The 15723-nt window shown below is 37.0% G+C and overlaps 1 protein-coding gene across 1 annotated transcript in view; it reads left to right on the forward strand.

Annotated features, from left to right (window-relative positions):
* Nucleotides 1-15723, forward strand: part of GNAI1 (G protein subunit alpha i1) — a 99630-nt gene that overhangs the window by 63686 nt on the left and 20221 nt on the right. The window contains exons 2-4 of the mRNA XM_006154348.1: nt 3006-3048; nt 3147-3288; nt 14500-14657. Coding sequence (XP_006154410.1) covers nt 3006-3048; nt 3147-3288; nt 14500-14657 — 343 coding nt within the window. The remainder of the gene's footprint in view (nt 1-3005; nt 3049-3146; nt 3289-14499; nt 14658-15723) is intronic.

Genomic DNA, 15723 nt, shown 5'->3' on the forward strand with positions numbered 1-15723 from the left:
GCAGGAAAAAGAATAAGTCTGAAGGTTTATGGTGTGCTCAGCAATAGGTGCTCTGGAACTGTAAGTTCTTCAGGAAAGTTAAGCATAAAGCACCATCAGAAAGACCCTGGAAAATGAGAATATGAGGCCCACATAATGAAAATCCTGCAACCTGTCTGCCAGACAGAAGTGTAAATTCCTGCAGAACAGGTAGCTTTGGCCAAAGAGAATGTGAAGCCCGATAGTAAACTCATCTTCCTCGTCTTGTGTTGTGCACCAGATATTCTTGATAGCTGACAATCGAGTGGAGCATGACCAATAATTGATCTAATATGAGGTAAAGAGAGTAGTTCCTGTTAAGTGGGAAGGGTATTCAAGAGGGATCTAATTTGGAGCCAGCAAGTGGCCTAGTGGGTATGTCATTGAACTCTCACATGGCTGACTGGTTCAAGTCTCTGACCCAGTGGCTTGAAAATTATGCTCTGTGTGTGTGTGTGTGTGTGAAAATGATGCTCTGTGTGTGTGTGTGTGTGTGTGTGTGTGTGTGTGCGCGCGCGCGCACGCATGTGTGCCCAAGATCTCAAGAGGAAAATGGAGAAGGGATTGCAATGTGGCCATTCTCCCCTGAGGAGGGTGATATCTCACTTTCCCTCTCACCATCTCTGTCTCTGTCTCTCTGGCAAGTGCATCCACCCTATGCCAAAAATCTCTTAAAATAGAATGGGACCTAATTTTATAAGTGGTCACTTCATTTGTAATTATTTCTATGTTAGGATAACAGTGTAGAGACTCAGATCATGAGGAGACCCTGTACATGTAGAGATTGAACTGCTGGTTCCCAAGAATATATGTTAAAATAGCTCTTTCCAATGCAATATATGTCCAGTCACTATTATTAAACACCTAATGCATAGTCAAACTGTTACTAGCATTGGGGACCGATAGTATGTGGGACAAAAATGTCTTTTCAATCTTCTTTGGAACAAGCAGTTAGCGTAATGGCTGTGTCGCTGGACTCCCACATAGTCGACCGCGGTTCGGGTCCTGGACCTGGTGGCTTAAAACTCACGCTGGGCGCGTGTGCGTGCGTGCCCAAGATCCCGAGAGGAGAATGGAGGAGAAGGGATTGCGGCGTGACCATCCCCCCTGGGCGGTGATTTCTCGCTTTCTGTCTCTATGTCTCTGTCTGTCTGGTGAGCGCACGTGCCCTATAGTGAAAATCTCTCCCCCCCCCAAAAAAAAATATATATATATATTCTTAACATAATTTTTTAACGTGGATTCTTGAGGGCCAGCCAGGTTGCATAATGGTTAAGGCAGCTGAATCCCATGTGACCCAATGTGCTTTTGAGTCCTGGACTCAGGCAGCTTGAAAATAACATGGGGACCAGCAGTTAGCATAACGGCTGTGTTGCTGGACTCCTACGTAGTCGACTGTGGTTCGAGTCCTGTACCCGGTGGCTTAAAACTCACGCTGGGCGCGTGTGCGTGCGTGCCCAAGATCCCGAGAGGAGAATGGAGGAGAAGGGATTGCTGCGTGGCCATTCCCCCCGGGGGGTGATTTCTTGCTTTCTGTCTCTCTGTCTCTCTCTGTCTTTCTGGCGAGCGCATGTGCCCTATAGCAAAAACCTCTTAAAAAGAAAATAACACTGGAGAATTCCTCAAGAATGGAAGAGAAGAAATTGTGGTGTGGTCACCGCCCCCCACAACCCAGAGGTGGTGGGGGTCCTTTTCTCTTTCTTTGTCTCTCTCCAGTGAACACACATGCCCTATATCAATTTTTTTTTTTTAAATCATGGCTTCTTGGCACCACTGCTGTCTACTTTGTAAAAGCCAAATGTTAAAATAATTGTTCAGTAGGCCCCAGATGCCAACACAGTAGTCATGTAGTGCTCTTTGAAACTGACCATATGTGAAGGTCTTGGGTTTGTGTCCAGAGACCTCCCTGAAAATGTCAGGCATGTGCATGCCCATGATCTAGGGCTGGTTGAAGCTGGAGGTGGATTGAGCATGAACACTCCCATGGGAGTTTTGTCTCCTCTCTATCCATGTTACTCTCACTCATGGAAGAAAAAGAGAAAGAGAAAAGAAAGAACAAGCAAGGAAGGAAGAAAAGATAGAGATAATTTGTCAAGCAGTTAAAATAATGGGCAGCAAAATCTTGAATAAAACTAATTTGTAGTGCTTTAATTTACATTATAGAAGATTGAATTGTTTAATGCTTTAGAGAATACATACCAACAACAGTAAAAGCATTTTTTTCTGTAAGTTTATTGAATTTAAGCATTATGAAGTACTAGGACTTCTAAGATTTTCTTCTGTTTGGAAAGCAGTAAAGTTCATTTTCTTTCTTTTTTTAATTTTTAATAAATTTCATTGCATATGCATATATATGGTATTCAAAATATTAGGAGAGAGGCCAGCAAGGGGCATAGTGATTAAGGTGCTATACTCCCATATGGCCAACCGTGGTTCAAGTCCTGGGCCGGCCAGCTTGAAAATCATGCCAGGTACATATGCATGCATGCCCAACATCCCAAGAGGAAAATGAAGGAGAAGGATTGTGGTGTGGCTGTCCCCTGGGGGATGATTTCTCACTTTTTCTCTTTCTCTGCTTCTGGTGAGCGCACGTGCCCAATGGCAAAAACCTAAAAAAAAAAAGTTATGAGCTACATATATGTTTTATATACATAGTAAAATGTTTGGAACATTTTAGTGAAACAGATTAACATGTCTATTATCTCACGTGGTTACCCATTTTCCCCACCTGTGGCAACAACAGCTATTTGTAATATAATCATTTAGCAAAAATTAGTACTCTATTAACTATAATCTTCATGTTATTTATTAAAATCTTCAAAATTGTTAATTCTGTATATTTGCTGTTTCATTTTTCATTTTAATATAAAATAGTTCAGCTGTAACACAGAAAAAGGTGTGTGTGTGTGTGCGTATGTTGGGAATTAGGTATTTCTAAGCGATGATGAAATTAGAAATGCTTAATTTTATTTTATGATATTTTTTAGGTGCTGGTGAATCTGGGAAAAGTACAATTGTGAAGCAGATGAAGTAAGTAAACTTAAAACATTAAATGTGTTTTTTTAATGCTTAAGTGTACTCTTCTGTCACAGGAAGTAAGAGTTCTCTTTTCTCTTCTGTCTCATTAGAATTATCCATGAAGCTGGTTACTCAGAAGAGGAGTGTAAGCAGTACAAAGCAGTCGTCTACAGTAATACCATCCAGTCCATTATTGCCATCATCAGGGCCATGGGGAGGTTGAAGATAGACTTCGGTGACTCAGCTCGGGCGGTAAGTTATTACGTGTGTTGGAAAGGCCTGATGAGTAAAAGGACTAACTTGCATAATAAAATCATACTACACATCCTAGGCTAGTCAAAACTATTTTGCAGAAGTCAGGGAGATAGGAGTGAGTAAAGTGAGTCAGGTGCCTTAGAAGTAGGTAAGATAAGACTACAGGGATCAGTCTTTCTTTTCTGGCAGTACTCTCCTTATCTATCAGGTGATCTGGGTAACTCAGTAATTGCAGCAGTGTTTTTTATGGAACATGTTCTGTTGGGTATCCCTGGATTCCATAACAATTTTTAATAGTACTGAGGAAACTACTTTTACTGGCAGTCTTCAAGATCTGTTTTTATAATTTGGAAGGCTGAAATGATTAATTATTTATATTCATGCCTAGACTAAAATGCAGTCTAATCTCAAGGAATGAAAAACCATGTTAAGTTTGCTTACCTTTGGAATGGGAATATTTTGGCTATTAAAAACCATGTATATGAATTTTAGAGCTGAAGGGGACCTTGAATGATAAGCTCATTCTTTCCCTTTATATTAATGTCAATAAAGAAACTCGAACCCATAAAATTACAGGACAGAAAGACATGTATTGGAGTTAATGGTGCCCAAGCACTGGGCCTGTGCCTTCTCAGCTGGCCCAGGAACTTGTTTGCATTTCGACTGAGAGCAGCGGTGGTCCCATCCATACAGCGCTTCATATTTCTTCTTTTCTCGCAGTCCATGTTTGGTTGCTTAATCTGTTTAAGTTTATTTGTGTATGGTTCATACTTCACTGATGCTTTTTTAAAATAAGTGATGTAAAACTTAACCTCACCAGAAACCTTTTTTTTTTTTTCCCTCACCAGAAACCTTTAACTTAAGGTTTCCTGGCTTATTTTTTAAATTTTTTGTATGAAGTAGTATTTTATTACTATTACTACTCTCTACTTTTGTAGTTCCTATGGATTAGTATATATTCAAATAAGTGTTTGTGTGCTACTAGTACTATAAAGTTTTGTGTATAGAGACTAAAGTTTTTTTTTTGTCTCAGTGTCTGCTATTTTTTTGTTGTTTTTAGTACATGCTCAATTCATGCTTCATAGGAAAGAAAAATTAATGAAAGCAACATCAGTAGAACAAAAATATATATATATATATTCAAGAAATTTGTAAAGTAAACCTCTATTTTTTTTTCTTTTTGAGAAGTTTTTGCTGCAGGGCATGTGCACTCACCAGAAAGACAGAGAGACAGAGAGACAAAAAGTGAGAAATAACCCCCACGGCCACACCGCAATCCCTTCTCCATTCTCCTCATGGGATCTTGGGCACGCACACTCACGCATCTGGCGTGAGTTTAAGCCACTGGGTCCAGGACTTGAACCATGGTCGACTACTTGGGAGTCCAGCAACCTAGCTATTACACCAACTGCTGGTCCCAGTAAACCTTTATTTTTTATAAATGACTTTAATATTTTCTAATAAGTTACTAGGCCATATGTTTTTCCATTGAGACAAAGATTTAAAAGATTAATGATTAATTACAATTTTCAAGTATCTTTCAAGGTTATTTGAAATATTTTACCATTTATTCATTCATTTGACAAATGTTTTTGAGTTTAAGATATTGACTGAATAAGTTAGAAATGCATAAATTTTAGAATCAGTAGATAAGGCAAAATGTTCTAGCTGTAATCAAATCTTGTTTAGGAAAAGACAGGTTAAAACGATGTTAATGAATTATTATTTTAAAGAATCTTGAAATCTACTTGCAAATATTAATTATACCAAGCTGTAAAATCTTTGTTTTAAAGGGGGACCAGCAGATGGCGTAATGGTTATGTCACTGGACTCCCACATAGTCAACTGCAGTTCAAGTCCCAGACTTGGCAGCTTCAACTCACACCGGGCATGTGTGCATGCATGCCCAGGATCCCAAGAAGAGAATGGAGGAAAAGTGGTTGCAGTGATACCATCCTCCCCAGGGGAGGGGGGGGGGTGATTTCTCCCCGTCTGTCTCTGTCTTTCCTGTGAGCACACACAACCTATAGCAAAAAACCTCTCTTCAAAAAGAAAAAAAAATCCTTTGCTTTAAAGGACTATGCAGAGATTATTTTCAAGGCTGGCATGCTGCTATAACTTTTTTTTTTTTAAAAGGTTTTTTTCTTAGGGCATGTGTGCTTGTTAGAGAGAGAGAGAGAGACAGACAGAGATAGTGAGAGGGAAAGTGGTAAATCACCCCCCAGGGAGATACATCCTTGTCCTCCATTCTCCTTTGGGTTTTGGGCATACACGTATGCAAATGTATCCAGAGTGATTGTTAAGCCACCGGATCTGGGATTCAAACCATGGTTGGCCATATGGGAGTCCAGTGATGTAACTGCTACACCCTCTGCTGGCCCAGTGCAATAACATTTTATGCCTATTATCCTTTCAAAACTTTCTCAGAATGCAGGTAGTACATCTGTGAATAATGTTATATTGACTATTTATTATGTTTATAATAATGTGAAATTAAAGACGCCTTACATAGGGGCTTAGTAGCATGTCTTAGGCACTGGCCATTTAGAGTATCACTGTTCAGTGTGGTCCATGGACTAGTGACTATCCACAGATATGCATAGAGTGAATACATAAATTAAGGGTAGGAGTTTAGATAGATTTATAACAATTGACTGAGTAATTTATATGTTAACTCTGATTTTTTTTAAGTTTTTAAAAATTATTTAGTTTTTTAAAAATTTGCTATAGGCCATGTACATTCACCAGAGAGAGAGAAAGAGAGAAAGGGGAAATGAGAATGCAACCCATCAGATCCAGTACTTAAACCACAATCAGCCATGTGAGAGTCCTGTACCTTAACCACCACACCACCTGCTGGCCCCAACGCTGATGTTTTAAAATATGTTTACATTTTATATGCCATTTATTTATTTTTTTTCTAGCAGTAGTATTTCTGAAAGAGATTGAAAACAAAAATAAGACAAAAGACAAGACTGGGCTTTCATCACAGTCTGAGAAGCACTTAACTTGGAATATATTAAGCTGTCAGAATCAGCAAATCTTGTTTTGAGCTGATTTAAACAACCTCCCTTTCTCCTCTAAACCTCCTTGCATAAGAACCACTTCTCTATCGTAATCATTTTGTAATTTATTTTCAGTAGTTAATATTTTCCTGCCAGATTTGCCAGGTTGCTTTTGAGAAAGGTTATATCAGTTTACCTTCCTAGCAACAGTTAATGAGAGTACCTTTTAACACTCTGGGCAACCAAATTTAAGAATTTTACATTAAAATAGTCTTTACAAATTTATTATTGGAAAATCTCAGGCTAATTTAATTGCAGTTTTTATTTTTTAGTGTAGTTATAGGTTTTCATATCTTTATTGATCACATTTTATTTCTCCATATTTGCAGCTTGTGTCTGTATTCATTTGGTGTTTTGATTATTTCCTTACCTGTTTATATGTACATATGTATTAAGCTTTGTCCGCTAGTGCAAACGGTCTCACATTTTGCTTATTGTCTTTGATCCTATAATTTAAAAACTATTTTCCCATTATTTCTTTCATTATGTTTAAATATAGCAAAACCTCTCATATGTATTAAGCTTTGTCCGCTAGTGCAAACAGTCTCACATTAGCCAAAGATTTACCAAATATTCATGCTATTTTTAAAGTCTTTTAGGGGTGTGCTTTTTTAACACTCGTTTCTGTGCTTATTCTTTAATTGCTTTGAAACTTGTTTTATTGTGTACATATATTATGTCTGTAATTTTTTTTCCTCTTCAGATTGCTCTTAAATATCCGTCAGGTTTTTGTTTTGTTTTGTTTAGTTTTTTTGAGTAATTATATCTTTTCATACTTGCTGTATCTTGCTAACTTTATCATGTAAGTTCCGATTTTGTATTTTTTTTCCTATTGATCTGCCTTACTACCAGACTGGTCTATGTATTATAGGCTTTTATTATCCAGTAGTTCCTGCCCTCTTCTTTCAGTCTTTCTTTGAAAGTGTTCTTAGTTATTTTTACTTATTATTTTTTCCAGATGAATTATTGAATTATTTATATTTGACAACTGTGAGGCTGTTGAGAAAGTCATGACATATTTTGCTATGCAAAAATGCATCATAACTTTCCTGACAACCCAATGAAATGAAGAAGCTATGATCTTTTAATATTGTATTTTGATTCTGAGAAATAAATACTAATAGATGCATGTGGCAAACTATTAACTCTCATTTGAAGACACATAGAATGTACTTGTAACTCAATATTTTTCTATTTCCCTAAGTTCACTTATCACTATCACAGGTCTCGTACCTCTGTTGGTAACAAGTTCTGTTGTCTGTACAAAGAACATATAAATGTCAATATTTCTCCATTTTGTTAATTTGAAAAAATATTCAAATATCCGCATTTATAATATTCATAAGAATATACATTAAAGTTATATTTGTGTAATAAATTCACTGGTAATTTTATTTTACATAATGAAGCTCAGGCTATGTGTTAAATTCGCTGCAGTTTCGTCAGAATTTTTACTCTTTGCAATTCAGTTAAAATTAACTTAGATTATTTTATTTTAAGGCTTTTCCCCCCATTTAAGCAATCTTACATGAAAAAAGAAAAATGACTTCTTATTTCTTTGCCTGAAGTCATTTTTACTTTAATTGCATTTGTGTTTTTAGAGAAAATGAATTTTTTATTTTTATGTATTTTTTAATTGAAGCAATTCTTTAACACCTAAGCTAAACATCATGAGCCATGGAGTGACACGTCCACTTGTTCTAGTTACCTCTTGTTTAATAACTGAATATTTGAAACTGGGCACTTTTATAAGAATAGGGGATTATTTAGCTCACAGTTTTGAAGATCTGAGGTCAGGGAGCCACATCTGGTGAGGGTTTTTTTTGGAGAGGTTTTTGCTATAAGGGCGTGTGCGCTCACCAGAAAGAGAGAGACAGAGAGATAGAAAGTGAGAAATCCCTCCCCTCCCCCGGGGGGGGGAGATGGCCACACCACAATCCCTTCTCCATTCTCCTCTCGGGATCTTGGGCACGCATGCACACGCACCCGGCGTGAGTTTAAGCCACTGGGTCTGAAACTCGAACTACGGTCAGCTACATGGGAGCTCAGCGACATAGCCATTACACTAACTGCAGGTCCCTGGTGAGGCTTTTTGTTGATGGAGTTGGAGGTGGCACAAGGCATCACATGGCAAGGGCAAAATCAGAGTAATCTGCCAGTGTCCAGTCCTTTATAAACCTCTGAGTATCCAGTCATGGTGGCCACACCCTGATGCTTAGGCACTTCCTAAAGGCCTCATGTTTCAACAGACTAAATTTCTACCCTCTCAGCAACATTACAGTGACGCACCAGATTTCAGTCTATGAATTTTGTTGGAAAACATACAAACCACAGCACCCCTAGAGTTCTTAAGATTTCCTATAGGGTATACTAATTTTGATAAGAACAGGATAGCTGTCTAGAGTTTATGTGAGTGATAATGAATGCTTGTAGAATGTTGTAGATTAAATATGAAAATTTCTCATTGTTTTTGATATTCAATGTCATTGGTTAATGTTATGAATAAATGTTTAAACTCAATCTTTGAAACAAAGGATTTCCATACATATATTAATCATGACATCAATATCATATCCCTATGACCAGAATTTCAAAAGTATCACTTTTTTTTTTTTTAAGGTTTTTGTCATAAGGCGTGTGTGCTTACCAGAGAGAGACAGAGAGGGAAAGTGAGAAATCACCCCCCACTCCCAGGAGAGGATGGCCACACCACAGTCACTTCTCTTCCGTTCTCCCCCTGGGATTTTGGGCAGATATGGACATGTGCCTGGTGTGATTATCAAGCCGTCAGGTTCAAGACTCAAACCAGGGTCATCCATATGGCAGTCCAACACCTCAATTACTAGACCATCTGTTGGCCCCAGTATCACTATTTTTAAACATTCATTTATCATATTATTTATTATCTGTTCTAGGAGGAAATTTTGATGTTTCCCATTTTCAACGCTTCATCTCATTTATAAATTCTGTCCATTACAGTAATTATCTGTCTTTTGTTTAAAATCTCCTCCTCCCTTTTTTGTTCTGAGTATTAACAGCAGTTCTTTCAAGTGTATTTATTTTACTTTGAGTATTAACAGCAGTTCTTTTAAGTGTATTTATTTTATGAGAGAGGGAGAGATTCAGGCATTCCTCACAAACCTAGGACCTTTCCCATGTAGATCCAGTTTTCTTACCACTGTGCTACTGCCTGGTCCCTAAAAATGTTCCTTCATTGAACTGAAATGTGCCATTTGTCCCAAGTGTGCCTAAATAGGACGTCTACTCTTTCTTTTTATGATCCTTGTATGTCAGAAAACAGCCATCATGGTCCCTTAAAATCTTCTCTTCCCCATCTTGGGCAGACTCTTCTGAATTCTTAGAGTGAGTGACAGCTTCATAAAGTATGTTTGCCGATCCAGCCACAGTGGCACAAGCCAGAGGGCCCTGCTGCATGATGACTGGGGGGCACATGGAGGCCCAGGTTCAGTGGCATGCACCTGTGGTCCTAGCTACCTGGGACTTTGGGACTGAAGGACCATGACATGGTGAGTCCCAGTCAGAATTACCCTTCTCTCCCCCCACCCCCCACCATGCACACGACCTCCTCCCCCACCATGCACACGACCTCCTCCCCCGCAAAACACCAAAATGGGCTTCATTAAGCATAAATACAGTGTGCTGGGTGTTTGCCGACCATCACTGGGAAAAGAAGACTTACTGTTTGTTTCTTGACACAGTAGTGTTTCTAGATCCTTTCTGAGTTCCCAGAGTACTATTATGTGAACTGGAATTTGCATTTTTAAAGCATCTGTATTTTAATTTAATTCCTAGTAATTCGAAAACCATTTTAACTTGGCTACCTCCAGTGAGTTTTCCTTGGTACTCTCAAATAATTGCCTGGCAAATAGCACTTTTCTTCTTTTATTGTAAGACAACGAAAGAGTTTCTGAACACTGCTTTATGAGCCTGGAGTCTTCCTGACAAACTCAGTAATCCCTACCCTTATTGTTCACTCTTTGTCGCGCTCTTTTGTGTTACTATGTAATTTTGTTTTACATAAATCTTTAAAAGACCTAATCCCATGACAAGATAAGATCATTCTCTAGTTTTAAAATGAATCCTGTGCTAGAAAATGGCTACCTATTAATTGTTGACTTACTGGTTTATATGACTGATGACTAATTAGCTATGGAACTGTAAGGGTGCTGGAGCCCACATGGTTGACTGTGCAGTTCAAATCCTGGCCCCAGGGGCCTGAAAAACACACCAGGCATATATGAATGCATGCATGCCCCAAATCCTGACTGGATAGAGAAATGGAGAAGAAGGGATTGTGACATGACCATACCCCACTAAGGAGTGCTTCCTCCCTCTTTCTTTCTCTTTGTCTTTTTGGCAAGTGCACACACCCTGTGGCTTACAAGTTTTTGTTTTGTTTTGTTTTGTTTTTATTATTATTGTGTGGCTTTTTACTGTGAGGCTTATAACATGATATAGGATATGTATAGCTAATAAATAGATTTCTTTAGTGAAACTGATAGATATAGCATCATCTTATATAGCTACATTTTTGTGGTAAGAACACATAAAATCTACTTATTTAATGAAAGTCTCTCGTAGAATACAATTTTACTATTGTAGCCTTCCCATTGTACATTAGACCTTTAGATTTGTTCATCTACATAACTGGAATATATCTCTCTCTTCTCCTGATAATTGTCATTTTATTCTCTATCTCTGTATAGCTGACTTTTGTTTCCTAAGCAAATAGGCCACACACAAAGCAAAAAATGTTGTATGATCTCCTTTAGGTGTGGAATCTTTTTAAAAAAAAAAAAAGAGAGAGAGAGAGAGAGAGAGAGACATTTTAAAATGCTACAAGAGAGCCATTTGCCATTAAAATCTCGAACCTTTCTTAAGTCTTTTCTTCAGATATTTTCCTCAAAAATTTGGTACAATTATGATTTTTGTTTCTGAATTTTATTTCTTTTTTATACATTCAATCACTATATATCATTATAACATGCAAAATGAATTTCCCCAGCATGAATACACTGTATATTAGTCTAAAGATATCATACATATATTATCAAGAGATAATTTTCCATTTTTGTATCCCTTAATTGTTTTGCTTCTTTCTTTTCCCCATTGATTCCCTTCCTTTCACCCTCTCCCCTTTCCCACCCTTCTCCCACACTGCCTACAGTATCCACAGTTGTTCTCTATGCTTTTATATCTTCCAGTCTTTCAGTTTCTGCCATAGAGTGCAGGCATTCAGTATATATTGAATGGGGACATACAATGCCTCTCTTTCATAGTCTGGCTTACTTTACTCATCAGCAAATCTTCCATATTCTTCTACTTTCTATCAAATGCCAGGGTTTTTTTCTTTTTTTTTTTTTTTATGGCTGAGTAGTATTCTGTACTGTACATGTGTCCCACATTTTCAGTCCATTCATCTGTTTGGACATTTGGTTGGTTCAATGAGACTAATCTTATGTGATCTTATACGGAAAGGGATTTGGTTTTTTTAATTAACAATTTTTATTCAAATTAAATTAATATATAATAAAAGGTTATTTTAAAACAAGTACAAAATTACTTTTCTAAAATAGAGAAATTATGTTTGATGTATTTTAATCAATCAAAGTTAAGTTTAGAAGTTTCTTATGTCTAGGTATTTGGAAAATTGAATAAACTGTTTATTGGAATTAGGCTCATGGTGCTAAGAGTGATTTGAAAGCACGTTATGTGGGTTTGCTTTGTTTAGGATATAGTACACATGTTCTTGCCTACAGGCATTTCTCTTGTGGTTTCCTAAAAAGGGAAACATATGCTTGAATAATATGTTCCCATGCTGAGAGACTTAATTATTTTTCATGATGGCTTCTAGCTGAAAAGAAAATGATTCTGAAATTGGCAATAGGGTAGATTTATGTTGTCAGCTAGTACCTTGCTAGCCTATGTCACCAAATGCTTCTGTCTATACCTAATCATGACATGTGCCATCACTTTATAAATACCTGCTATACTACTTCGGACAAATACTCCTTAAGAGAAATTAGGGATTATCCACTCATTTAATATACAACTATCTGCCTCAGACTGAAGAGAATCTCTATAAAGATAGCAACTTGACAGTTTGCCTTTGTATTAACTATCTTATTACCTGTAAACTAGAGTTATGTTACTCATTGTGGTAGCAACTACACACATGTGGCTATTTAGTATTTAAAATGTGTCTAGTGTGAACTGAGATGTGTTGTGTGTATAAAAACCCAACAGATTTCAAAGACTTAATATGTATAAAAGTAGATATGAAATAGTCCATAATTTTACAGTGATTATATGTTGAAATGATGTTTTTATATATAGGTTAAAGTACATTGTTAAAATTAATAGTATCTGGGGGCCTGCAGGTGGTGTGATGGTTAAGGGCACTGGACTCCCACATGGCTGACCACAGTTTGAGTCCTGGACCTGGCAGCTTGCTTTCTCACTTTCTCTCCTCTGTCCCTCTCTGATCAAAATTAAATAAGTAAAGTCGAAAAAAATAATTATTTTTAAAAATTAATTGTATCTGTTATTTCTTTTAATTTAATATCCGTGAACATTATAATGGATTAAAAAGTGTGGCATGTGTACTCTATGGAATACTACTAAGCCATAAAAAACAACAAGACTCTAGCTTTTGGTAGAAAGTGGATGAATATGGAATATTTACTGCTGAGTGAAGCAACCCAGGTTATAAATGAGAGACAATGCATGTCTCCACTTAATATATACTGACTATCCATACTCTGTGACTGAAACTGAAAGATTAGAGGATATAGAAACATGGAAAATGGTTATAGATGCCAAATACAGTTTGGGAAGAGGGTAGGAGAAGGAGGAGAGTGTGAGGAAAGACTTTAAGAAGAAAAAATAGAGAGGCAAGACATTTATGGGATACAGAAATGGATTATTAGCTGTTGACGATACCGTGTATAATATCCCCAACTGGACTAGTGTGAAATATGTTCATGTTGGAAAAGTCACTTTACAAGTTAAGTGATGTATAGTGATTGAATGTATAAAAATTTAAAATAAAATGGGCTTATGTAAAATAAATAATTTTTAAAATAAAAGAAAATTTAGGTTACACTCATGACTCATGTTATAGTTCTCTTGGATTACACTGATCTAGGGTGGTTGATTACTTATGGATCAGAATAACTATAATTATTACTAGCCTCAAAATTTAAGCAGCTAAATTTAATTAACTTTATATACAGTATTCCAGTTTAGAATTTTTTGCATGTCGTCGTCTATATACATTATGAATATTTCTACTGCAAAGCTTTGCTTATTTATTTTCTGTACCTGGATTAGCAAGCCACCTGTTCCCAGTTCTTGCCCCATTGATTTTAATATGTACATACTTTAAAGTCTCCTGAAAATCTCAGACCATTCTGTGAAATTATTCCCACTTGTTATATATTTCTCTCTTCTCTTACATTGCTTCTGTAAAGTATATCAGAAAGCTAACAGTTGGGTTCTATTTTTAAGTATTCTCTAAAGATGTTATATGTTTCTTAGATTAAATGCATTTTTGGGAGAGAGGAATAAAACATAGATTCTTCTGTGTTTTTAAGAATGATCATCTTGGGGACCAGCAGTTAGCGTAATGGCTATGTCGCTAGACTCCCACATAGTCAACCACAGTTTGAGTCCCGGACCCGGTGGCTTAAACTCACGCCGGGTGCGTGTGTGTGCGTGCCCAAGATCTCAAAAGGAGAATGGAGGAGAAGGGATTGCGGCATGGCCATCCCTCCTGGGAGATGATTTCTCACTTTCTGTCTCTCTGTCTCTGTCTGGCGAGTGCATGCGCCCTATAGCAAAAACCTCCCCCCCAAAAAAAAAGAATGATCATCTCAGTACACAGCCACACAACCAACTGTCAGTGGATAATTGTTTCCTTCATGAGCTTTAGTCTTCCAGTAACCTAGTGTCTTGATAGATGTTACTAATGTAGAAAATAGATTTTAAGTGGTGCTTTAGAGATGGGAAGTTACCATACTCCAGTAAAAATCATTTTCTAATCCCTAATGTCCCCCTTTGTATATCTTATCTTTCATGCCTCTATTCTTACTTTTTAAAAAAATCCTCTTTGAATATTCAGGATGATGCCCGCCAACTCTTTGTGCTTGCTGGAGCTGCTGAAGAAGGCTTTATGACTGCTGAACTTGCTGGAGTTATAAAGAGATTGTGGAAAGATAGTGGTGTACAAGCCTGTTTCAACAGATCCCGAGAGTACCAGCTTAATGATTCTGCAGCATAGTAAGTAATCATAACTTTGGAACTAAACTATTATAAATAAATTACTTGCAAGTCAGATGGACCTGTAAGTTAATTTTATTGCAGAATTGGCTGACACATTCTTACACAATTTAGGGTCTTCAAATGACAATATTTGGACTCTTCTTTTTGTTATATGTTTATAGACAGCAGTGTCACTATTTCCTGTATGTTCAATAGTGTCTCAAGAGACTTAATGCTTATTGAAACATGCAGAATGGGACTGTTTCCAGTGTATTTCCAAGAAAGTAACTGGAACTTCCCAAACTTTACTCCAAATTTGGGTGTATCTATAGTTTACTTGGAGCTAGCTAAGTGAGAAAGTAACTGATTTGGAAGCTTTTCATTTCACTAACAGTGCCTGGGAAGAGTTACTTATTTAATGACAGACACCCCATAAAGATATTTTTGTAGGAATGCCTGGTAGTCCCAAGATATTTTCTCACTTAGTAAACTAGTTCTAAACTTGAAAAATGTCAATTGCATGTGACTCGATGTAGTATACACTATTGACAAAAGTGCCATGATTTTTCATATGGTAGCCCTAGAAAGTTTGTAAAGCCAGTTGTGATCAAACCTGATCAGGGAGCTTTCCGTTTAGTGATTTGCAGAGAAGAAAACAAATCAAATACTTGTTTTTATAATTTGGCACACATACTTAAAAATGTCAGATATGATATTTGTAGCATTAATTGGTCTTTAAATCATGTGCTATGTACTCATTTTACTTTCTAAGATTTTTCCTTTTTCTTGACAGGGCTATTGATTCTTAGAGATAGGTACAAGTAAGGGTTAGATAGAAGATGACAGGTATTAGAAGATCTAAGTTGTTATTATTGTTTTTTTTCTGAGAGTTTTTTGTTTGTTTTTGTTTTGTTTTGTTTTTGTTTTTTGCTATACGGTATGTGCACTTACCAGAGAGACAGAGACAGAAAATGAGAAATCACTCCTGAGGAGATGGCCACACTGCAGTCCCTTTTCCTCCATTCTCCTCTTGGAATCTTGGACACACATGCACACACGCCCGTTGTGAGTTTTAAGTCATGGG

Source organism: Tupaia chinensis, unplaced genomic scaffold, assembly GCF_000334495.1.
Source record: "Tupaia chinensis unplaced genomic scaffold, TupChi_1.0 Scaffold000406_1, whole genome shotgun sequence".
NCBI classification, from domain to species: domain Eukaryota; kingdom Metazoa; phylum Chordata; class Mammalia; order Scandentia; family Tupaiidae; genus Tupaia; species Tupaia belangeri.